The sequence below is a fragment of the Hirundo rustica genome, chromosome 4, assembly GCF_015227805.2.
Source record: "Hirundo rustica isolate bHirRus1 chromosome 4, bHirRus1.pri.v3, whole genome shotgun sequence".
NCBI classification, from domain to species: domain Eukaryota; kingdom Metazoa; phylum Chordata; class Aves; order Passeriformes; family Hirundinidae; genus Hirundo; species Hirundo rustica.
The window spans coordinates 60,855,981-60,881,180 of NC_053453.1; the positions used below are offsets into that span (position 1 = coordinate 60,855,981).

General features: G+C 39.6%; 1 protein-coding gene across 1 annotated transcript in view; it reads left to right on the forward strand.

The window, feature by feature from the left end:
- Positions 1 to 25,200, forward strand: part of MPPED1 (metallophosphoesterase domain containing 1) — a 63,292-nt gene that overhangs the window by 10,623 nt on the left and 27,469 nt on the right. Inside the window, exons 2-4 of the mRNA XM_040062105.2 lie at positions 2,436 to 2,698; positions 7,652 to 7,833; positions 20,510 to 20,735. Coding sequence (XP_039918039.1) covers positions 2,547 to 2,698; positions 7,652 to 7,833; positions 20,510 to 20,735 — 560 coding nt within the window. The 5' untranslated portion in view covers positions 2,436 to 2,546. The remainder of the gene's footprint in view (positions 1 to 2,435; positions 2,699 to 7,651; positions 7,834 to 20,509; positions 20,736 to 25,200) is intronic.

The following is a 25,200-nucleotide window of genomic DNA, read 5'->3' on the forward strand; positions in this document are numbered from 1 at the left end:
CTGTATATGGGGTGGACTTATTGCTGAGTGTCTGCTGCCATTCTCTCAGGCTGATCTAACGGTGTGATTCACTCCCTTTCCCATCTGCAAGGGTCAATTCCTTGCCTAGAAGAGCTCTTCAGTACTAAAGGCTGTGTGGAGTGGTGTACTGGATGTGTTTTGGTACCCAAACAAATTTGTCTTTTGAGTTAGATTGTGTTGGTAAGTGCTATTCCACTAACCCAGAAAGAGGAAGAGAGCCAGAGGGTAGATATTGGGGTACATGCACATTTATCTGCTGTTTCTGCAGCAGATTTGACATCTGACTTGCGATAACCCCAAGACGAGGCTGACAGAAGGTGTTTCCTCAGCTGCTGTGAGCTCCTGAGAGCTTCCTAAGGCTAAAGGGAGATTCGAGGTCCCTAAGACAGTGCCTTAACGCCTTTGAAATCCTGGTTCCGTTGTGTGTAAAGTGGACACCATCCCTGAACTGTAAAAAAAAGCTTGTGTTTTTCAGGTAGTTCGAAATCCTTATTCATAGAGGTGTGGAATCATAAATTATTTATCTTACTGAAGAATATTTCTAGAGGTCACCAGTTCTAATAGTTTCTTTCAAACAGAAGTAGGTTCACTCAGAACAGTTTGCCCCCTATAAAAACTCCGACCTTGACTATTCAAACTCCTTTACCAAATGCATCATTTAATACAGGAAGCTCCTTAGGGAAGGTTCTTCACATCTGCTGTCATAATTTCTTATTTCCTAAATGCAGCAATTTATACTTGATTATTCTTACAAGGATTGTGCCTCCCTTCCCTCCCCCTGCTCTGGCACAGTCCTTTGTGCTGCTGCTGCTCATCTAGCCCAAACGCGGCATCTGAGAGTGTTTGAAATCCCAAATTTTCTTTGTTGTTATTCTAGCATTTCCTCACCACTCTGTTCTAGGGGAGGGCATGGATGAATCTGTTCCTTTATTCTAAGGCTGTTTTGCCGCGGCTTGTTAGTGACAGCAAGTTGTCATCATCTTACAGCCATTCAGCCAGTAACAAAAACCAAGCTGAATCTTTCATTTCGGCTTCCTGAGAACAAGATTTCCCCAAACAAAAATACTCTGCCACTTCTTGGAGCACTTAACATCTGCGGTAGTTAAGCAGAGGGCTGCAGCCCAGATTTTTAAAGATGCTTAAGTGCTTGACTGCCACTAAACTGAATTGGACCTAAGTACTTGTAAATAGCTTGAAAAATTTGAATGACTGTGAAGGCCTCCCTCATCCATCACTCTCGGCAGTGGTCCCTTCAGAAAGGCACATCAGCACGGTCACAGAAAATACTTCTAGAACTGCTCTCCAGAACTCTGCATATTAAGTAGCGTGGCTTTTAATGAAATACATCTTTGAATCAGATTGCTTGTATTCCCTAGAAGAAAAGAGCCCCTGCTTGCATGAAAGTCAATATTTAAGTCAGACAACTTTTAAAAAGGATGCAAAGTTATACTGTAAAAATACCCACCTTTATAGCTTATAATCCATTTTTTATTAAAACTGGGAAATAAGAGTAAAATTCACATTTAAATTACTTTCTGCTGTTTCTAGGGGATACTCTTTGCATTCCAGTTGGTTTCACATTGTTCTTCCCCTACCCATTTTCAGTACTGCTGTTTTAGACTTGCATAACCTTTGGGGAAAAATTTATTCCCGCACATAAAACCTGTATGGATTTTACATTTTTTTAATATTTAATAACATTTAACTGTGTGTTAACCTTGGAATCACTCTGTTTTCCTGTAAATCCAGAGTGCTGGGCTAGTACTGACTGAAAAGTGTTTGAAGAGGGGAGCCCTTCATACTTATGTCCTTCACTCAAGGAGTTGTGTCATCCTCAAGGAGTTCCTTCAGTGATGCTATAAAACCAGGATCAAGTGCACAGAAAACCATTCACTCTTCTGTTGATGTAAAGAACAGACACTTGCCATGCTTCTCCATAATAAATGTCACAGAGCCTGGGAAAACATAGTTAAAGTAGTTCTTGTTCAATTGACTTGCATTTGAGTTGTGCGCAGTCATATATTCCGTTTCAGGTTTGGTGGGGAGTTTTTGAGGGAGGACAGGAAATAAAATTTCATCAGTTCTATGAAAAAAAAAAAAAAAAGAAAGTAAACGATTGTGCTGGCAAACCGTTATGATTTGATGTGGCTTTCTGGATGACGGCCTTGTCTTTTGGGTCTGGGTTAAAAGTCTGCAGTACTTGTGCTATGTTCCGTAGCGAGTTTACTTTCACTCCGTGCTTCCCACCCCTACCTGGTGCGCGTTCGTCAGGTCGCTGAGCTGGAAAAGTTTGCGAAGTGCGCTTTGAGCAGTCCGTCTCCGTCCCTCCGCCTTCTCCTCACATTAAATAACGCAAACTTTAGCAGAAGGTCGAGTGTCCCACAGTCACTCTGCGTCTCTCCCGTCTGCCGTAGGTGTTTGGAAGGGGAGCGTGCTGGCTGGGCCGGGGGCTGGCATGGTGCTGGCCCCCGCAGCAGGAAGATAGCAGAGATGGTGGCCTGAGGGCGCCGGCCCCGCGCGCAGACATGGCCTTCGCCCAGTCCCACATCATGGCAGCCAGGAGGCACCAGCACAGCCGGCTCATCATCGAGGTGGATGAGTACAGCTCCAACCCCACACAGGCTTTCACGTTCTACAACATTAACCAGGGACGTTTCCAGCCCCCGCATGTGCAAATGTAAGTATTATAGTGTTGTTATTGCTCCAGCGCAGCCTTCGGAATGGTTATTGCCTTGTCGATGTGGTATTTGATGGACCGGTCGGAAAGAATTCAAAGAACGCTGTTTTGCTGCCTTTCTAATAATATTTACTATAATGACAAGAAATGAGTCAGTTTGAAAAGTACTTTGTTAAAAGATGGGAGAAAGATTTCCTCACTGGTGTAAGTGTAATACATAGTACTTAGGTATTAAAAAGAGAAATAAAAAACAAGCGGTGGCAATAAAACACGGGATGCTACAAGGATGATACTTTCTGCAATCTTAATGTTTGTTTGCTTTGTGCACTTGCGTATTGATGTACAACGGCTGCTGAAAATACCAAGCCCGGATCTGTACAGCACGCATTCTGTTTTTGGTTGGTTATATTACAGCTGCATACCAGGAAAAAATTGTATCCATACATAAAATACTGTGGGCACCCATCCGACAACTTACTTTCCGAAAATGCTAAGTGCTTAAAGAGTAATTAAAATAATGTGTTTGTTTCTGACTTCTTATATAATGACAACTTCAGTAAAATTAACTGCTCTAGATGATTTACTTGTAACGTAAAGTGGAGAATTATAATTATGAAATGAAACCTGCCATAAAGTTTAAAGCCAGAAGGAAGAGCAAAACAGTAAAGCTATTACAAATAAATTAAGTATAAAATTCTACTGTAAAATATTTTTATAGGGAATAAAAATGTCTGCACCATTTTATTGTGTTTATTAAAGAGAGAAGCAGCCTTATCTTTAGATCAGATGGCTGCTTTTCATTTTTTTAAAGGGAACCCTTTCCCTTTAGGAAGACAGAACAAATAGTCACCTAGTTTACATTTTTGGTATTTAATATGATTTGATAACTTAAAACCATGGGTCATGATTTCTGCAGTTAAAAACCTCGGCACTTGTGACTGGTTGAATGCTGTGTGTCTATTTAGTGAACGCTTCTTTGGCATGCATTAAATTATATTAAAAAAATCTGATGACTAACATGTATATCAAGATGGTGAGCAAACAGCTCAATTTTTGGGGGCAGTATATTATGGTCTGTGTTGGGGTTTTTTAAATCCTACTGAAATGCAAACAGTAAAATGAGTTGAGTGTTAGCACTGGGAAACATCTTTTGTTTATAGAGCTGGTAAATGGTAGAAAAAGTACAAACAAACAAGTGTGGATTCAGAAATACTTTTACAAATGAAAATGCCAAATGCAGGTTGCCTGATTTGTTGAGGCTTAGCTATTCCTTGTGAATATTCAGACAGCTCCTGGGCACTCAGGAATTTGTTTCCCGGTCTTAAAAGCTGAAAGTTTTTTACTGGGCTGAAAATAAGTTATTTATTAGTACTCACCTGGTTCTCAACAGTATGCTGTTTAAACTTCTAACCACTAAGAAATCATGGTACTGGAAGCTTAGGCAGTCGACTACATGATAGAAACCCAGCACTCAAGGAAGGAGTTGAAAATCCTAAGCTATCCTTAGAAAATAGTTCCTCAGAGGAGTTTAGCAATCTCTCATGAATGATTAATACTGTTGGAGAAACTTGTGCAAATAGAAAAACAGGCCAAATCAATTGAAACATGTACCACAATCTGACCTATGCTTTCTCTTTGTACAGAAATAGTAAATAATGTTTCTGAATACCAGCAGGATTGCTTTTTCTTCTTACCAGTGAATAGAGTAGTAACAAAGAAGGGAAAAGTAGAAATAAAGAGGGTGACAAAAGAACCTTTTCTTCACATGATTGTTATGGGTGAAACTTAGCCGTGCTTCTGTGCATGCAAGTTTCGTCCTTAACTTCAGAGAGGTTAGGATTTGTGCATGGTTCAGGATACCTCCATTAGTGATGTTGTCGGCAGTCATAAACATTTCCCACAGACATGTTAACATCTGAACTCACAGTACTTTAACCATGGGGGCGAGGGTTGTGTGCTCCTTTTCTTCTGGATTCAGTCTTGCAGCTCTTTTTTGGTCCTCTCTGCAGGTTTCCATTTCCTATTTGACATTTTAGCTCCCAGAACACACTGACAGCCCTTTCTAGACCTGTCGTAGTCTGGCATCCTTGTGCTTGTGAGATGACTGGGTTGCCTCTGACAAGAAGGATGGTAAATTCTGCCAGTGTTTTCAAGTCCATCAGTCATTTCTGGAAAGTGACTGTCTCACTCCTTCCTGAAGTACTGAAATCTAGTGTATAAACTAACCTCTAGAAGTGTTTTTGCTCTGAGGTATTCCAACTTTGCTTTCCAGTTTCTCTGCAAGTTTTCCTACTGATCTAAAGAAAAACAAAAGCATTTGCAGAAAAATAATCAGCAGATCTGTATTCCTCTGCTCGTGCTGCAAGCTGTGCATTGGGTGTTGGTGTGACAGCTGCTGTGGGAACGCGTTACACGAGAATATGGGGATTGAGCCTTCAGAAATTATTTCCAGTAATACAACTTAGATGTGTTTGCGAAATTTGACATATGCTTTTACCTATATATGGTCTCAGTGCATGCATATCACTTCAACATGAGAAATCGGCATCTCATTTATTTGGTGTTTTTTGTATTGACGCCCTTTTCCCACAAAAATTCTCTGGCCTATCGCAGAGAATTTAAAAGTTACACATACCTCAGCAACCAGGAAAATGCTGTCCATGCTTTCCCCATCCCCATCCAAAGCATGTGCATTATGTGCTGCATGGGGTTGCCATGGTAAGCCCGCTGCTCTTTCCACCCAGCGTCCTATGTGGAATGTACACTGCTCCCTAACACCCGGCTCACTGCTGTGCTGAGCTTTAAAAGATTTCTGAGGGAGAAGCAGCACCTGCTTTAAAGGCTACTCTACCATGGAAAGTCAAAAAGTGGTGTTTTAGACCAGTCCATATCCTTATGTTTGCCAAGGCAATATCCATGATTTCAAGCTGGCTCAGTAATGCCATCTGTAACTCGCTTTGGGAAGTGTTGGGCAGGGAGAGCAATAATTCAGTTTACTGGACTGATGTTTATTCCTTTTAGCTTGAACAGCTACAGTGATAGCCAAGGTCAGTCCCTCATTGTTTTCATCCAACCATCCCGGTTCATTTTGTGAACTGACTGCATCATCCTTCACACAGCTCCCACCTGAGGACAAATCCTCACTGCCCAGTCTAAGCCCCACCATTCACCACCCACATTCCTTTGCACCCCTGCTGCCTCCCCTGGAGCTTGCCCTGTGCAGCTCTCTCCTCCTCCAAAACAGAGGCATTTTTAACCTCTCAGCTCTTTTCCTTCACCTGCCCTTCCCCATGTGCCCTACACGAGGGGTTTGCAGATGTTGGGGGTCCAAGCGCTGCATTCTTTGCCACCCAAATTTTGGAGTTCCCACTACATCCTTGCTTACACATGCTCCTGGCATGTAGTTCATCAGGTAGGATTTGATCACAGCTGGGTTTACTCCTCAGCTCATATTTAGCTACTTTCTGCTCAAAACCTGGAACTTCAGCAAGGCAACCCCAAGGTGTTTGTACTAAAAGGCTGCTCCTCCAGTTTTGCTGTAAGAAGCCCAATATTTATTCTTTCTGTATGGGAAAGATGTGTACAAAATAATCCGTTCGTTGGTTCTCTGGTTGCATTGTAGAAAATGCTAAGACCTTTTTCTGTATTTAACAAGATTTCAATGTTTTAGATTAGTTCCTCACCCTCTCACTAACCCTGTGAAGTTGTCAAAACCACCTCAGTTTATCTGCCTATAAATTTAATAGATTTTTTTTGGCACAGAGAAAAGGTTGAGTGATTGAAGATTATTATCTTATGCCTTTTAAGCAATAAAATGCGTTTTGAAAATTTACCTAGTAAAGATCTCTAATTTTTTTTTTTTTTTCCTGGAGTTTGTTTATGTAAAAGTAAGCTCCTGCATTGAAGCACAACCAGCAAGGGATAGAAATATCTACTGTATACTGCAACAGTGAATGAAACTAATTTTATTTGTCCTTTCAAAAGAAATGTCATAAAAGTAAAGTAGTTCATAACAATTCTGTATATCTCTCTGGTTTCTAGTGGCACTAATATAACTCTTGCATCTCTTGCTTTTTGATCCTTTTCCACCAGAATTCCCTAAATGGAGTCGCCAACACAGTATAGCTGCATATAGGTAGATTTGCTTCTATGTATTTGAACAAAATATGGGTTGAGGTTAAAAAGATTGATTTGCAAACAAGTATTCCTTCCGTAGCAGAGAGGTGTTCTCTGATATCCTCTTGTAAATTATAAGTGAGTCTCGTCAAACTGGGTCAGATATTTTAGTTTCTTCAGTTTTGAACGTAGAGATTGGGTTCTGAACAGTGCAGCCTCACCCCTCACAGCATCTGATTTCATTGAGCGTAATTAAGCCCAGAAAGTTGTCACTTTGTCCTGACAATAGTCAGGCTTTAACGTACATTTACAGCTGTTAGTAGAGTTTTTATGTTGCTTTGCATTAACACACTGAAATATATCTCCAAAATGTGTTAATTAAATTTGCCAGAATTGAGTAACTTGCAGAAAAGAAGTTATAATTAGAAAAAAAAAATCTAAATGTATTTATGTATCTAAAATAAATCTTTTCCCTGTGTACAGTGTAATCATATTTAAACAATGAAATGGGATAGTACTTTACCTTTGAAACTGGCAATGCCTTTGATTTATTTGTAAGTATTAGTGTCAGAGTTACTGCCATAGTCCGATCTCTTTTCCTTAATCTCTTTAAATTAATCTATCCACCCAACAAATACTGAAAATGTTGTGATGTGAACATCAAGAATTTTTACACCTCCCATTAGTGTTAGGTTTGTTTTAATAAATCCTTCTGTCAGGCAGATTTAGAAGCCTGTGTAATCTTTTGTAAAGGTAAAAAGTAGTATTACAGTCACAAAGCAGACACGAAGAAGTACGTAAATACTTTATAACCTTGTTATGATGCATTTCCTACAGGGTTGATCCGGTGCCCCATGATGCTCCGAAGCCTCCAGGATATACACGATTTGTCTGTATTTCTGATACTCACTCAAGAACTGATCCCATCCAAATGCCATATGGAGATGTGTTAATACATGCTGGTGATTTTACTGAGCTGGGACTTCCTAGTGAAGTAAAAAAATTCAACGAGTGGCTAGGTAGGTATTGAATTCTGTGTGGATTCGACAGTATATTTGTTTACTGGTTGTATCTGCCCCTTCTGCCTCCCAGTTAAAAACCATCACTCACTCAGAAATCATGAATATTAATTTGACTTTTAAATTTCAATGGCAACGAGCAGGAATCAGATTTTTTTTGCTTAGTTTCGACAAATATTTTTGCATTTTTCCAACTGAGCAAATAGGATTTGTGAGACTATTCATCTGTTCTGCCTTCACACCCTGAAGTGTACATTAAGCAACTTCTTGGTGTTAGCAGCAATTGAAATTGGGAGGCCTTTAATGATTTACATAAAACCTCTTCCATACATTGTTACAGCTTTGCTGCCTCCCCCAAAAAGTTGTTGTGACTGAAAACATTTTTCTGTTTAACCCCAGAGGGCTCATAGGTTTGTTTTTTTTTTCAATATCTGAGACTCAGCTGCGCCACAGAGATGAATTCTGAACAAAGCAAACCGTGTGTGCCTGTGGTTGCTGCCTTGGATGTAGCAGACCAGATGTAGATGCCTTCTGTAGGCAACTTTTGGCATTGCTGACTGAAATTCTGTTCCACTGGGCAAGAGAGTGATGATTTACATGTGCTTCTGCAATGTTTTGTATATGCTAAAAAAAAAAAAAAAAAAAAAAAAAAAAAGACAGCGAGAATTGGAAAGCACGCACAGTATCCAGACAAAAAGCCTCATCAGTGCTGTTCCTGCAGCATTGCAGATACCTTAATTTAGAATAAAAGTGGCTTCTGGATTCTGAGACTTCATTAATTAAAAAAAGGTGAGAGGGAATGAAGGAGGTGGAGAGAGAAAGGTCACAGTTTAAGGGTAATGGATTTCAAGTTTTTGTGTCGATTTTCTTCCTTGTAGTTGATTTTTTTGCGTGTTTTTTTTTTTTTTTTTCCCCCTACATATTGCAGCATTCCGCACTGGGAAGGCACAAAGCAGACAGATGCATGTAGGCTGAAATGGAATTTAAAATGGAAAGTCAGAACTTCACAATTTAAACAAATATTTACTAGCAAATAATTATCAGCAAGGCTGATAAATATTTATTTGGGCTCAAAAACACAATAACATGTCCCACATGGAACAATTGTTTTGTTCTGTGACTCTGAAGGTAGGAACAGCATGGGGAATAATTGATATAGAGCCATCAACTCTGTTTCTGCACCCAAATGGAACAGGTTGGTTACAAAACAGCGAGTTTTGACCCTATTTTGTAGGTCTCTACCATGTATTATAGTAATGTGCTGAAAATAGCATTTGCAAATTATTCAAACCATATGGTTACCCCATCTAAATAATCCTGATTTTATTTATCTGCTGGTGTGGGAAGAGAAATGCTTTGGGATATTGCTGGTGAGCAAGAATGGGGCTGTGCACATTGCTTGCTGCACAGTTTTTGTCTCCAGTTCTCCATCTGCCTCCCTGCTGGTCACAGCTGTACAGTGTTCTGAAGATGTCTGTAAGCTGAAATCCTCTCAGAATGGTAGGGAGATTTCCCAAGGCATTTTTGTGATGTTCTCTTCATCATTTTTATTCCCAAAAAAAAAAAAAAAAAAAAAAAAGGCTTAATTTTCTGACTTTTCAGGCATGCTTCCAATTTCATGGTAGCATGCGCTTGGGAAAAAGTGATCTTGGTGGTTGGAGTTATATTTTTTCAGGAGCATCTTTGAGATACAGGTAGTTAGCAAGTTAGAAGGTTTTTGTTTAGTTTCTTGGCAATTTAAAATAAAGATTTAGCTTAAATTTTAAATAAAGTTTTTGTTTGATTGTTTTAAATGAGCAGTTTATCAACTCTTGAATATATTGAGTGTTCACAAAATGGCAGAATAATTAAAAGCATTCCCTTTGGGAAGGGATTTCAGAGGGTTTTGCTGGCTGTCCATTTTTTTGTGAAGGCGTTAGTCTCCAACAGTTTTGATTTTTCTAGATAGCTGCTTCCAGTACCTTCCATAATTTGGCAACTCTACAGCCAACCCAACCTTCTCCTTCTTCCTTAATATTTTACTGGTTTCTTGAGAAAGTAACTGACAGACTCTGGCACCAACTTTTCCTCCACTGACATTCTTCCTTGCTGCTGCCAGATTTCCCTGTTTATTCCTTCATGCACAGGGCTTGCTTTCCCACTTATTTTGTTCTTTGTCTAATCCACGTCTCCCGCTCTCCTTAGATTACGCCTTGGTTTACGCCTTGCAATAAACGCTAGGTTTGGTGCACCTTCCCTCGATCCCAGCTTCCCCTCAAGCACGAGACACAAATCCTCCTCCTGCTTTTGCACCACGTCTTTATGCACAGCACTGATTCCCACCTTTCAGTTTTCAGTTCTGCCATACCCTCCTGGCTCCGTGCCACTCTGGTCTCTCTCTGTTTCATCTTTGCCCTTCAGCAAGTTCAGGTTTTATCTTTGCGCTTTACATAAAACTCCTGCGCCTGTCTGATGGAAAATTTGTTTTACATTACCATCATTAACTTCCATGGGCCTTATGGTTCTATCAAGCACATGCTCAAGTGTTGTGCTAATAGAGGCACATTGGCTGGATGAGTCATCCCCTAAAATCTGTTCTCTTTTTCTGACTGTCCGTGGGTTCCCAGGAAGCCCCCGGCTCAGATAACGCCGCTCACGATCCCAGTATTGTCCCTGGCTGGGGCTGGTAGCCCAGGTGCTCTCTTTTGGCTGCTCTTTAGTCACTGAGTTTTATGCTTCTGACCCCTAAAGCTCTCTACTTCATTCAGTTTGTTCTTTCTGGTGTTGGATTGTTTTCTGTCGTGTCTTTTTCTCTAAGCCCTTTATCAGGGAGAGAACTGAGGTTTCAGTAGGGCTGGTTTGGTGTCTAACTCTGTGGAAGAGATAAAATATTGGTGATCACTGGGTGTGCTTATTTTTCTCAGCCTTCTCTGGCAGGCAGTCCAGCATTACTTTTAATTTATTATATAGATTTTTCTTTGAGTTTTTTAATTGCTTTTTTGGTCTGTGCAAAGTTTGAGCACAGACACAGTTTTGCAACAGAGTTCCAGAACATGACAGGGATGGTGAGATGAACTGTGCTTTTTCTCAACCTGTCACCTACTAGTTTCATTTGGTATTTCCTAATACTGGAAGAGGCAAGTGAAAAATTTATCATTCTTTTTTCTGCTTAAGAATTTTTAGTCTCTTTCCATATCTGCCCTTAAGATATTTTTCAGGCTGAAGATTGTTCAGAAGTCCTTAAATGCCTTTGATCATCAGTGTCACTCTTTGTACCTCTTTGTTCCACATCCTTTTAAAAAGAATGAGACCAGAACTGCACGTGTTCTGAGAAGACTACAGATTTATTCCCTGGCACAATGAAATTTCCTAGCTCTCTTTTCCTTTCTTGTGTTGTAGATTATTCTGTTTTTAACAGAACAATGGGATGGCATTGTCATAAAATTTCCTAATACAATCCCATTAAGTCTTTCCTGAATGGTAATACCTAGTTAAGAACACATCAGTGCATCTGTATTTTGTGTATTTTCCCCCAAATTTTTAAAATTATTCTGCATAAATTTATGTTCAGTTTCATCTGTCCATTTATTGCCCAGTCATGACATATCATGATGCACTTTTGCAAGTGAGATTTGCTATTTTGTTTTTCAGGGTCAACTTAGAAAATTAAGGGGAAAGGGAATGAATAGTCAGTTTACAAAGCATACAAACGGTGCCAACCTGCTCATTGCCCTGCCTTCTTTTTTTTCTGAACGGATCCCTTTTCCTGTTATCATATCTCAACTCTTTCCTTTTCTTTAATCTGGTTTATTCTCTTACTGTATTTTTCTTCCAAATTTAAAAATTCTGTTTTGGAGAATCAGAAAAAGATGAAGTACATGGTATGTTTTGTGGTAGGACTGAACAGAAGGTCAGGAATCCAGTGGAACTTTTCTGATGATTTGTAAGAATGCACGGTATGACTTTGAACATGCGCTAATTTTCCAGCATTCAGTTCAGGAGATTTTAATGATAACACTTCAAACAGACAAAAATAATCTGCAGCTTTTTCATTATTTTAGGCTTTGTTATTTATTCTGTTCTTCCCTACCTGCATATCAATAAAATGATTTGCAGGGCAAATACGGAGAGACTTGTCCTGCCTTAGTACACTCGTCAAATACTGACTCCAAAACCGTCGCTATTTTTTATCTCCCATATAGTTGGCACTGGAAATTGCCTGCTTGGCTCAGTTGCTCCTGTAATTCCCTTTGCTCAAGCCTGTAATATAATTTCCAAATTGTGTATTCTCCAGGACCCACTGTTACTTTGAGCTTGTGGGTTACTTTCCTGGAAATTTAACTAAATAGCTGATGTGTGGTATAAGCTGCAACACATACTTCCATCTTTTCTATGAGAATTCTCTTCCACACATGGATTGGGGAGATTACTTAAACTAACACATTTTGTAATATATATTGTTTCAGTGTGTTTGCTTGAAATCTTCCAATTTCTAAGACAGACTTTGTATTTGAGATTCAAGTTTAAGGTAAATTGGAAATAAAAAAAACAGAAGGTGGATTGGAGTTGTAATGGAAAACAATAATTAGCTCATCAGAGTATTTTCCTGAAAATATTATTACATGTATGTTGTACAGACACAAACACAGACAAAACAAAATTATTACATTATTTGACATGCACTTCAGAAGTTGACCTAGACAAATTTAGCACAAAGGATAAGACTTTTATTTCAGACTAAAAAATATTTTAGAGTGAAAAGGTCTACCAACTCCAGTAACCAGCATTCCTAGAATTACCTGCTTCTAGAATTAGATTGCATTTGATCTAACCCTGTAGTATTATATTTGGTAGACAGAAACAGAGATTTGTCAATAAATATCATCTCTACTTTTTAAAGTTCTTGATAGAAAGATCTTCAGAAAAACTTGTGGTCACTAGACTTAACTTTACTTTTGCTTTACTGCTCAGCTTTGCAAAATGATGGTAATTATTTTTCTTCCTCTTTTAACAGGTATATTTTTAAGTTCAGTATACATTTAAAGCAGATTAAAATCATGTTGAAGATGAAAAAAAAATCAGCTTCAGAGCAGCAAAAGGAATTAGAATTTATCTATTATAGTCATGCCATTTTGACCATCGGTAATTACACTATTTTTATGTTAATGTAGAAACCCCTTGAAAGAAGTATTTAAGCACTAATTATCTATTTACAAAAGAATGGCTTTGGAAATGCAGTGAAAAACATTGAGCTGGGTAGGGATTTAGAACAGATGTCAGTTTTAAAATACTGGGCATACTAAAAACAAGTATGCTTTTTAGTATTAGTATTGCTTTTACTGCAGTCCTTAAAGGTATGGTGGCTTGGATGCATTTATACATCCAAGGCTTGGACACAGAAAAGTGCACTGCAATACACTCTCCCAGTATTTCTCCAGTTCTGGGGAGTTAGGATGCCCTAGGAACTTCAGAATATTAAATTGGCTTCTGAGAGTCTGAGGAATATTTAAGTTGCAACCCTGTATTGTGAAGATGATGCAAAGCAACGTACACATCCTGTGCCTGTGGTGAGAAGCTACAGAGGTGATGGGTGCTAAAGCACCGTTTCTTCATTTCCTTCCTCCAAACTCATGTTCTTCTGGGGAATTTCTTGAACTTTGTACTAATACTGAGCTTGCCTTTTTCCAGTAATGCACTGCAAAGTAGCCAAACTCCAGGATTCTGAGTCTGAGGTTTCACAAATACTGAGATCCCTGACCCTCCGAATGAGCAAGTGAATAAAAATACCCAGTCTTATCCCAGACTAGGAGATAAGGGTAACTTTAGAAGGCAGTGTGGCCCAGAAGTGAAGAGAACAGCCATGGAACTGGGAAGATCTGGGACGTGAGTCTGTGAACTGTCATTGCCTCTGGCAGAGATCTTTGAAAGAGCCTGAAGAAGACAGGCAACCAAATTCTAGTTAGTCATCTTCAGATTTGACAGCCTCTTTATTGTTCCCCCTTGTGAAATTGTGAAAATGATGCTCGATCCACCTACCACATGAATGTGTTGGAGGATTAATTATTCTCAGCACAGCACTTTGAACACCTATTGTGCAGCACTGTACACAAACATTAAACATGGTTATTAGTGCTGTGCACCTCGTATGCTGACATGACACACGGCTCTTTGTAGTCTTCCCTTCCAGAAGGTGACAAGTGGGAGATGCTGAAAGCGCCTCCGTGGGATCTGAAGATGTGAATAGGAATCTGTATCAGTGTGCGCAGAGATCCATGTAGGAAGTGTAAAACGGTTTTTAATTGTTACTTTTTAGCTCAGTTTTCCCAGCTCCTTCCCTTTTCCTGCTCCCCAGATACAAGTTTTAACCAAAACTAGAATATTTCAGGGGGCAGAAAAGATGTAGCAGGAATTGTATCACCTCAAAAAATATAAGACTATAACTCTCTCAGGAAGCAAAAAAAAAACCAAAAACCAAACCATACTTATTGAAATGGACTGTGACTTATGTAGTTGGTGGCTTTCAAGCCATCAAGTGCCATGAGCTAAGGGGGCACATCAAAGGAAGGTTCAGTCCAGGCAGACATTGCAGCCGTGCATCTCGTAGGCATCTCTTACAGACCCCAGGTGAACAGAAGGTGCAGATCCACATAACCTTTTGTCTTGACTCATTGCAGCTACTCTAATGGCCTAGTTATGCATTGAGATGGTTCTGCATAATTACAGGGTAATTAAATAAACCAGGATAAAAGGAAGCCACTTTTCCTTTAGAAGTAATTTTGACCAATTATTATATGTGTGTGGGTGTGTATAAAGCAGAGTATATCAAAGAGCCTAAGATGGATTATTATCAGATGTTTTTTTAGTTTGATTTGCCTTCGTCTATTTTAAGGAATCCTGTTTTACCAACGTGAGCAGTGTTTTATGTGTTTGCTGTTTTAGTGTTTGGTATAATTACTGGCTTTTTCCATGCAAGAATGGCTAGAGCTGGAAGGTTACCGATGGCTTTAGAGGGAGTGTTCATTTACAGTATTATTCCAGATTACACAACATACAAAAAGTATGTTAATGTGAATTTCCCAGACATCAGCCCCAGTGTTTAAACACAGAATTGTCAAAAAGATGCTAAAAAGCAATCTGAGACAGTTATGCAGTCTTTCCACTGTATCACTTATTGCTGTATTCTAAAAGGTTGAAATGAAAGGTAAGAAGCACTAAGTGGGCACTTACATGATTGTCACTTCTTTTAATGAATACTAAAAATTCTGCTCAGTACGAAATACCAGGAGAGAAGCAAAACACATCTGCCTGTACAAGTTTGCATTTAGCTCAGCGAAGTTGGGAGTTGATAACAACTGTGAGCTTCAGAGGAGATCCAAGGCTGATAAAGATGCCTCACTTGGTACAAGGGGAGCCTGGAGTATGGACATCACGAGTTTGCACTTGGGTTATGTGCAGTGTTGGTCTGGTTTACTGGGCTGCTGATAGAACTGGATGAACCCTTGAGCACACAGAATTCTACTTTGAACAAGCTCAGCTGCAGAGAAATAGCAAACAGACATAGTTGCTCAGCAGGCTGCATGATGCAGCCTGTAGTTCAAGTAATGGTTCCCCAGCACTTCAAGTTATTTTGTAAAAATTATGTTCGCCATAAAAAGAACCTACTGGAGTTTGGAAGTTAAAAATTGCCGCAATAATTTTGTAATTGGTGCATAAACATGCAAAAATTAGATGTTGGGTTGATTTTCTTAATTAGTAATCTGCAGTAATGAAAGGAATAAACAAAGATGTTCCTAGCTAAAGAATATATATATTCTTGTACGTATTATATTACCAGAACTGCTGTGACATTCTTCCACTGAACAAATGAAGGCTAAGAAACTTTCTGAGGAAAGGTTTGCTGTAAACTGAAAAAAATCCACAGATGAAGGTCTGTAAGATGATAATACATCTGGCTATATATAAGTGAAATATGATACCCTGAGTTGTTGATAGTGCAATAATCTCAGATAATAAGGAATTATGTTGATGGAGGAAATTTAGGGCTGATTTTTTTTGTGTGTGATGAGTTGTTCTGGGAGCAGAGCCACCACTGCCTGACTTCTTGGATCTTGTCTGGTAGACCTGCTGTGGGTTGCAAGTTGCCTCATTCCTTTGAAATCTCTCCTTCAAATTGGGCATTACTCACCTTAGACGCTTTCAAGAAATTCAAGGGAACATAATTACCTGTGAGGTCTTTATGTAGTAAACGGCTTTTCAATCTGTTGGGCAGTTTCAGACAGGTATGGAGTGACAAGCAGACAGAAGTCTAAAGCATTGTACTTCTACAAGTACTTCTACATTGTACTTCTACAAGTTCTATGTTTTTCCTAAGAAAAAAGATATCTTTTGCTCAAACAGCTAAATTAAGGGCAGGAAAATGTGTCCAGCATTTTACTGCATATGAGGGGAGATTACAAAATGGAAAGGGGGAAATAAGGAGGAAAGATAAAGAGCCATGTAGCCAAGAAGAAGGAAACGGGTGGGAGAAATCTCTTATCTCACATTGAGACAGAGGCTGACAGAGTGGATGGTGGCTTGGAGCCCCATCCCAAATTGGTGGAAGGCAAAAGTTGAATGTGGCCTGAAAGAGAAAGCTCTGAAGCCCAGGGCTGAATCTGAGCCAGTGTGTTTCTGACAGGATTTTGATTTGTAAATATTTCATTCCAAATCCAAATAGGATGAAGTGGATAGAAGTTCATTATGGAGGAAAATAATTTTAGTTTCTTGAAAGTTAAACATCATGAGAGGAAAAAAACCCATGAGAGGAAAAAAAAAAAAAAAAAAAAAAAAAAAAAGTGACATTTTGCCTAGAATGAAATTTTTATTCACCCCAAAGGATTTTAAATGGACATTTTACTTCATTTTTACCCTTGGTAATGTCAGAAAGACTGTGAATTTCCAAATATATCCCATTCCATCCAAGTGGTATTTTCATACAGAAAAATATTTAGCTAAAATTTTTCCAGCCGATTCTAGTTGCAGCTTATGTCCACATTAGAGGCATATTTTAGCAGAATCTTCTCAGGTGCCAAGAACAGAAGGATCCCTGGACTTTGGACAAAAACATTTGCCTTGTTTTGGCTGGTCAAAAGAAGAGATCAGACAAAAAAAATGTAACTTCTCCCAATTTCATAACTTTTCTTCTTATTTTTTTTTTTTTTCTTTATTTGAAATTGCATCTTTGACTTCCATAGCATATGTTCGTGCATGTGTTTCTTGGCACTCCTGAAGGGCAGATCTGTTTCTTACATGCTTCCTGCCTTAATTTTTTCTGGGGAATTAATTTTGTCCTGGATATGTGTGCGGAATTCCTGTGACAGACATAATTTTTCTTTAATATCATTGTATACACAGAGCTTCTGTATTAATACTGAGTTCGCTACCTGCCCACCAGCAAAGCCATATGCTAGCATCAAATGTTAATTGGTTATCAGTTGGGGATTTAGTCCTACTCATCTGCTAGATGGATAGTATGAGAAACTTACACCAGAACTGATGGAACATACTCTCTTACTCCTGTTAAATTGCCTGTCTGCCATCAATTTGTTCCATTACAATCACAACACAAAATGAGATTTGGATTTGTTTTAACATTGCAAGCTCTTTAAAATTCTGGATTGTTTTCCAGTGGGGATTGACAGGAACCTAGAGAATCAGGTAGGATGGAGACGACCTCTGGAGGACATTGAGTCCAACCTCCTCCTCAAAGCAGGCGTAGCTAGAGACCAGAACCTTGGCCCAGTGAACTTTGAGTGCCTTCAAGGGAGGAGATTTCCCAGCTGCTCAGGGCACCTATTTCACATTTTTACTATCATGGTAAAATTCTTTCCTTGTAGCATGTTCCCACTTGTGCCTGTTGCTGCTTGTTGTGCACCTTTGAGGAGGACTTGCTCTTGTGTTTTTCCTGAGCTCAGGTGGTTGTGGACCAGCAGCAGGGTCTGCCCTCCATCTTCTCTGGGTCTGAACAGCCTCAGCTCTCAGACTCTCCCCTCCCAACCACCCAACCCACTCATCCCAACCACCTTGGCAGCTCCCTGATGGACTTGCCTTGGTTTCTCAGCAATTTTCCCATCACTGAAGAGCCCAGGATGGGACCACATTCTCCAGAGGAGGTCTCACAAGCGCTACATGGAGGAGAAAGATCACTTCCTTTGTTCAGCTGGTTTTGCTGGTGATTAACACAGCCAGGGTGCCCTGGCCACAAAGACTTACAGCAGAGTCTTTTTAAGTGAAGTTACTCCATCCTGGGTGCGGCTGTGGGAATAAATGATTAACCTGAAAGCGTCTAGATCTGCGATTTAGAGCTGTTGGGACAAAAAATGGAAAAGTCTTTCTTCTAGGGCTGTGCATAGGAACACAGCCATACAACAGCTCTTAGATTATGTGCTCTTGGGGATGTCCTGCTCCTAGCCAAGGAAGCCAGGACTACAAATTGGGCAGAAATCTGTTCCTTACACATAACTTCACAACAACAGTGCCTAGGCAGGAACAAGATTTCAAATTTATACCTAAGCCTGAATTTGTACTTCAAGTGTGCTTGGACTAAAAAGCAAAGCACGTTCTAAAGTCTTCCAAGGAACAAGGTTTGAACAAAATACTACTAAATCTATGAATAAGCAGCAGAAAATACCCTGTTAGTCAAAAATTTAAGAATTAAAGGGTAAAAAGTATAGTTAAGGAGACAAAGAAAAGGAAATAGTTTTACCAAAGCCTGGTGTGGAATGAAAGAAAAAACCAAACAACTGAGCTGCATACTCATCAAAAACACAGTTGTTAATTGAAAAGCTGACAGACCTGTAACTTCGGCAGTGCTTCTGGCCGCCACTATAATAAATGTAACTGTACATTTAGAGTAATTTGCTAATTTGCCTAAGTAACGCCCATAGACAGCAACATGACATAAATACATTAAGTGGAAGCAGCAACTATAACCAGCTCGTACAGGTTCTTGGCTGCTAGATGGATGGATCAGATGAGCCGGAAAAGATTTACCAAACACAATGGAATGGTAAAAGTATTGTGGGATACAGGATTTCTTTATTCCTTTAAGTCCTGAAAATGCCCATACATATCATAGCACGTAAATAACATTTTTAACTTATGTGTGTATGTATGCACACACCTGGAAAGCTTGTACAGGTGGAGTACACATCTGCTAAATGCTTAGTGTTTCAGAAGCAAAATGGAGAAGCCTTTCAGGTAAATTATTGAATCTTGAACATATAGCATGCAATTATAAATATCTGAAAAGAGTTTTTGTTAAATATGCTAAAGACACGTATGTATTTGGTCCATAGGAAAGACTGGAACCTGTACCATCATCTTTCCTCATAAAGGTGTTACAAGTGTCTGAAACTTGTACTTCAGAATCACCCACATCTTCATTTAGCAAAGTTCAGCCCTGTGTCACCTCCCTTAAGCCAGCACTGTTTTGTCTTCTGTTTCCATAGCTCTGAATCACACTGTTGCATTTTATTCTGAAGTCCTACTCATGCCAAGTTTTGCTGTTGCATATTAACTGGTTTTTTGCATTCTCTAAATAGCCAGCCTCCAGGTTAAGCTTGGGCCATCCCTAAGGATTTTTACGTTACCAACCATGCTTTTCTAAAATTAAAACCCCACAAAATTGCTGTTATGCAAGGTGGGTTTATTTTCAATGAAATATTTCTTTCTGGTCCCAATCTCCTCTTCTGACTGTCTTCATTCTGATACAAATTAACAGTGCAGAAACAAAGCTAATGAATGCAGCTTTGCACAGTTTTGTCTTTGTTTCCTCCCAGATGTGCTTAGGAGGTTGTGCTGAGCTGTTTGAGACAGGCAATGCCAGCTCTCAGGGGCAGAATCCAGTGTATAACCAAATGCGGAGTCAGGTGGAAAGTTTCTGTTTCAGTGCTGCTCTCAGGAAGAGCCCACGTGTGTGGGCATATATATTCTTGCCTTCATCAGGAGGTTGTTCTAAGGTTTTTCACTAAATACGGGTTGTAAAATATTCTTGAACATGAGTCACTTTAAATTATAGTCCACGGAGCTAAGGGAGTCACTGAGAAAATGGAGCAGGGAAAAAAACCCATGGGATAGAGGCAAACAGTGATATTTCACTGTGGGATGTGGATTTTTGACAGCCAAACTGAATCCATGCCTTGCTTGAAGGCTTGGTATTAATGTCAGGGCAAAGACCCCTCTGGCTGACCCAAGTTCTGAGTGTTAGACCTCGTCAGTACAGGCTGACAAAGACCTCAGCTCTGGGAGAAGAGAGCTGACATGATTTTATGAAGCATTACGGCTGATCTTCTTTGAACCCTAATTTCTGTCAAAGAGTTATCATCACTGTCACAGTAAATGATACTTGCAGCACAAATGGCAATTAACTAGAAGTAAATAGTAGAGCAGAAGTCTGCAGACTGGTTTTTAAGGTTGATGAGTTGAAAGTAATTTCAACACATTAATGCTAAGCATGCTAAATCATAGTGTGCCATGTAAAAGACAGTAATGTCATTTACCTGAAATCAGCAGGAATTACAATACCATGTAGTAGGGGTAGGCTCGATTGTTTCAAATATGTGAGCATATTACAGGAATTGATAACACTTTGTCTATCTGTTTGCTTTTATCCGATTTTCCATAAAACAAGTAATTTGTTTGTTTTTCACTGTTTTAGGTAGCCTGCCCTATGAATACAAGATTGTGATAGCAGGAAATCATGAATTGACCTTTGACCAGGAATTCATGGCTGACTTAATCAAGCAGGACTTTTACTATTTCCCCTCTGTTTCTAAGCTGAAGCCAGAGAGCTATGAAAATGTACAGTCTCTTCTAACAAACTGCATCTATCTTCAAGACTCTGAAGTGACGGTGAGGGGATTCAGAATATATGGCTCCCCTTGGTAAGCAGGTTTTTAAGCATATATATTAAAAAAAATAAATTGTTGATTGCTATCACAGCCATTTTGTCTGCATCAGCTGTATTTGGATTGCTGTGTTAGGAAGAAAAGTAACACTCACTTTGATAAAGTTTTTTATATTTTCTTGTAATGAATCATTCCTGTGACAAAATAATGTACTGTACTGTGGGTATGGTTAACCAAATAATGATGGAGAAAAAGATGGTGTGCTCTTCAAACTCTCAGCCAGGAGCTGTTGTTTAACAGTCCATGCAGAGGGCTTTTGTGTCATAAAATATGTTTTCTATCCTTTGTGAGTTTATTTAATTACAGGTTAATTTTATTTCAAGGGTATATTCTTTTGACAATTTCCATCCTACAGATAATATTGGAGGTTCATTAGTGTATATAGGAGTCATTTAACTCAGTGAGCTTATTTCAGCAAGTCTTTTATTGCATATCCTTCAGAATCTTACTTTCTTTTATAAAGGAATAGCTTTCCCCAAGGTCTGGCTGAGTTTCTAAACTAAAGTCAACAACTCAGTGGCAGCTTAATATTTCATGGATTTTGCTCTACTGCATAGTGAACACTTAAAACCTGTTGACAGTACTGGACACAGATGGACTTTAGCTCCTGTCTTCCTCCTATGTGTTGCTTCTGTGTCTCTTACTAACGTCACACTGCTGTTTATTATTTCTGCTTATGGGACTGTAAATTAGGTCTTCTGTGAGCACTTGGTTTCTGTTTGAAATAAGTAAAAATGTGTTGTAAAAGGCAAGGTTTTAAGGGAATATATTATTCTTCCTTTTAACATCACATCAGGCTGAAATGTAGCAAACAAGTTGTCAAACCTGATGCATATACCCCAATGTGAATTTTCAGTGTGAATAAACTGTGAAATCTCTTGAATTTTTTTTTTCTTTTTTAATGAAAATTGGCTTTTTCCCATTTGGTTACTTGAGATGGGTGTTAATTTTGTCTGAGCTTATTATTCTACATTTGTCTAGATTAGTTTCCCTCTTAAATGCACCCTTCTCTTTCTCTCTCTCAGACTTCCAGATCTCTCTGGGGTTTTTTGTTTTGTTTTTTTTTTTTTCAACCTGCTGTGTTGTAGTTCATCTTCCTCTTGTGTGTACAGTGTATACAGTCAATGTGCAGTTTACTTAATTTTCCAAATTATTTGGGAAGATGTTAGATGGTATCAGTCCCAATATTAACTTCTGAGAAATGCCACTTGGCATCTTTTCCCATTTTGATGTTCAACTGTAAATACTGTAATTATGCTCTGTTTACAATATGTCTGGCAACCTCATATCTTCATTGCAGTGTTCATAACCAGGCACCATATTTCAGTGTCAGTAATAATTTTCCAGGCAGTGAAGTACCAAAAGCCTCATGGAAGTCTAGAGAAATTAAATTAAAGCAAAACACTATCTATAAAGTAGTACTATGTAGAGGCTAAAGAGAACCATTTGAGCTTTCTGTGCATCATTAGATCTGTAAACACCTGTTGAGAAAACCTTTTGTCCACCCACTAACCCATAAATAATTTTTCTGTAAAATCAGCTCTACCACATTCTCTTTGTGTGCAAATCCTATCACTCTGCACAAGTTGCCTGAGCTATCTGCCATGACTTATCCTTCAAGTAAAAAGATTGCTTTCCATCTTTTCTGCAACTCCAGGTTAGAGCTCCACTCCCGCACTCCATGTTTTATAGTGCTGTTAACTCTTCTCCCACCCCATTATGGTCCAGGAAGTTGAGTGTTGTGAGGTCCCCTGAAGATATTTGCTTTTTCCATCTGGGGGAGAGTCTTGATGAAAGTCTTCCACCCAAACTGCGTTTTTTTACTTGCTATTCAGCAATGCTGAATGAAGTTTCCAGGACAGTTGATGACATGTCCACTGGAAACATCAACAGTAGCAATAACAACCCTTCGTTAATCTGTCAGGGCAGCAGGTACAGAAGCTGCAGAGTCCCATCAGCGAGCCCAATAGTCACAAAGGTTGGGAAGACAAAGAGCTCTTTTGTGGGGGTTTGACTAGCTGCTGCTGGATTTCAGGCTGTAGTACACTCCTTTGCCTAGTGAACACCAGCGTTCTTTGGCATTTCTGTTGCTATACTTTGTTTGCCCTAAAAGGAGAAGTTTGTCTTAGCCTCTCTGGGAAATCAATCTCTGTTTCTTTCTACATCACAGTAATGTAATTTCTAAAAAGAAAAGGTACAGAAATTTGCTGAATTTTACATGGTGAATATTATTTTTTCTTTTACCTTATATTATCAAGCTAGTCCATTAGAAAACATTTATGAATATAGTCAAAACTGCCCATTAGAAAGTATTTATGAACATAGTCAATACTTCAAAATTTAAAGTTCTTTAAGGTCTCATATCTCCATAAGGAAGTTAAATTTCATGCAGTTCCTTGTCTAGTATCCTAAAATAATTTTCTTTTTCTACTTTGAAAATATGCACTCGGATTTTCCATTTCTGGTTGCAGTGCTGAACTTCTGTCTGATATCACCTTTTGTAGAAATAATTAGAAGTTAGAGATATCCCTCATTCATAAAACACCTTAATCAAAGTACTTTGAGAACACTGGAGTAAGGTCTGAGTGAAAGCCAAGCAGCATTAACTTAGTGTCTTTAGCCTGTAGCCATCTGCATTTTTATATATAACCCATACACATTAGATTTTACTTCTATTTAAAATATTTTAGTTGCAAATTAAGCCATGAGATCTTGATTGGTTTGGATAACATGACAGTCTCTAAGGTCCTTTAAATATGTACCACTTGTGTGTGGTTAAATATTTTTAATAGCACTTGATATTTTGTCCTCTATTATTATCTAAAACTAAGTGGTTATTTTTAATTGCACAGAAGAAATGGGACAGTGCTTTGTCTCAAAAACCAACGCTCTAACTCTCCTGGGCTCCAAGGGCAAGAATTCAAGAGCCAGATTGAGCCTCTACTCACTACCGAAAATTTAACTGTCTTAAATGTTAATTACACAAGTATTATCATTGAGCAGGGAGCAGCCATTTTGAAATGCAACTTGCAATGCACAAAAGCAGCTACTTAGGAATCAGTACTTGCAAAAGCCATATATTGGACCATGGATTATCAGGATAGAAGATAAAGAGGAGAAATGTGAAAACATTAGAAGTTTCATGAGAAACTCAAGAATACCAAGATTTTAAATGTGTCCAGAGCAATGCTGAATTCAAAGGATAGCTCTGTTTGGCCTTAGGGGCATGATGCTTCTCACAGTGCATATGAGGCTGGCTGAGATCTGGATCAGCACAGCATCAGTAAGAATGTAATGTGCTCCACAGAATCCCAGGATGGGGCAGGCTGGAAGGGACCACAGTGGTCATCTGGTCCCACCTCCCTGCTCCAGCAGGGCCATCCGGAGCACAGGGCACAGGATTGTGCTCAGATGGTTCTGCAATATCCCCAGTGAGGAGACTCCACACCCTCTCTGGTCTCTCTTCAGGGCTCGGTCACTGCCCAGGGAAGAAGTTCTGCCTCCTGTCCAGGTGGAACCTCCTGGGCTCAGCTCCTGCCCGTTCCTCTGGTGCCATTGCTGGGCCCCCCGGAGCAGAGCCTGGGCCCTGCTCTGAGCCCTCCCTGCTCACAGGGACACACAGGGATGAGGGCCCCTCTCAGCTGGGGCTCCTCTCCAGGATGGACAGCCCCAGCTCCCTCAGCCTTTCCCTGTCACAGCTGCTCCAGGCCCTGAATCATCTCTGCAGCCTCTGCTGGCCCCGCTCCAGGAGCTCCCTGTCCCTCCTGTGCTGAGGAGCCCAGAGCTGGACACAGCTCTCCAGATGTGCCTCCCAGGGCTGGACACAGCTCTCCAGATGTGCCTCCCAGAGCTGGACACAGCTCTCCAGATGTGCCTCCCAGGGCTGGGCAGAGGGGCAGGATCACTCCCTGACCTGCTGGCAACACTCCTCTTAATGCACTTCCTTTGGAACAGCCCAGATGCTGGGTACTGTTGGGTCTTCAGTATAGGGCCTGGACACTGATTTTTTTTGCAAAAAACTAGTCACAGGAAAATGCACTCTGGTTTCATCCCAGCAAAACTCAGGGCATGGCCAGAACATATTCACAGACCTTGAAAAAATCTTGTGCAGACAACAGCTGTAGTTCCTGTGAATGTAAAAGAGGAGACTTTAGTTCCTCAATAACATTTACTGTAAAATGGAAAACTTCTGGTTGAAAAGTACTTTAAAACACCCTTTTTGTTCTGAACTGTTATGAAGATACACAAACTGGCAGATAGAATAACTCAAATAATTCTATGCAATAATTCCATATCATGTATTTGGGACTGCTAAGGCTTCCCAAGGATGAAGCCATTTTCCAGAGGGTTTCAATTTATTTTTCAGTAACAAAAAAAATCATGTAATAGAAGTAAAAATATAGCAAGCAGGAACACCAGAGAGGTGGCAGAGAAAACATCC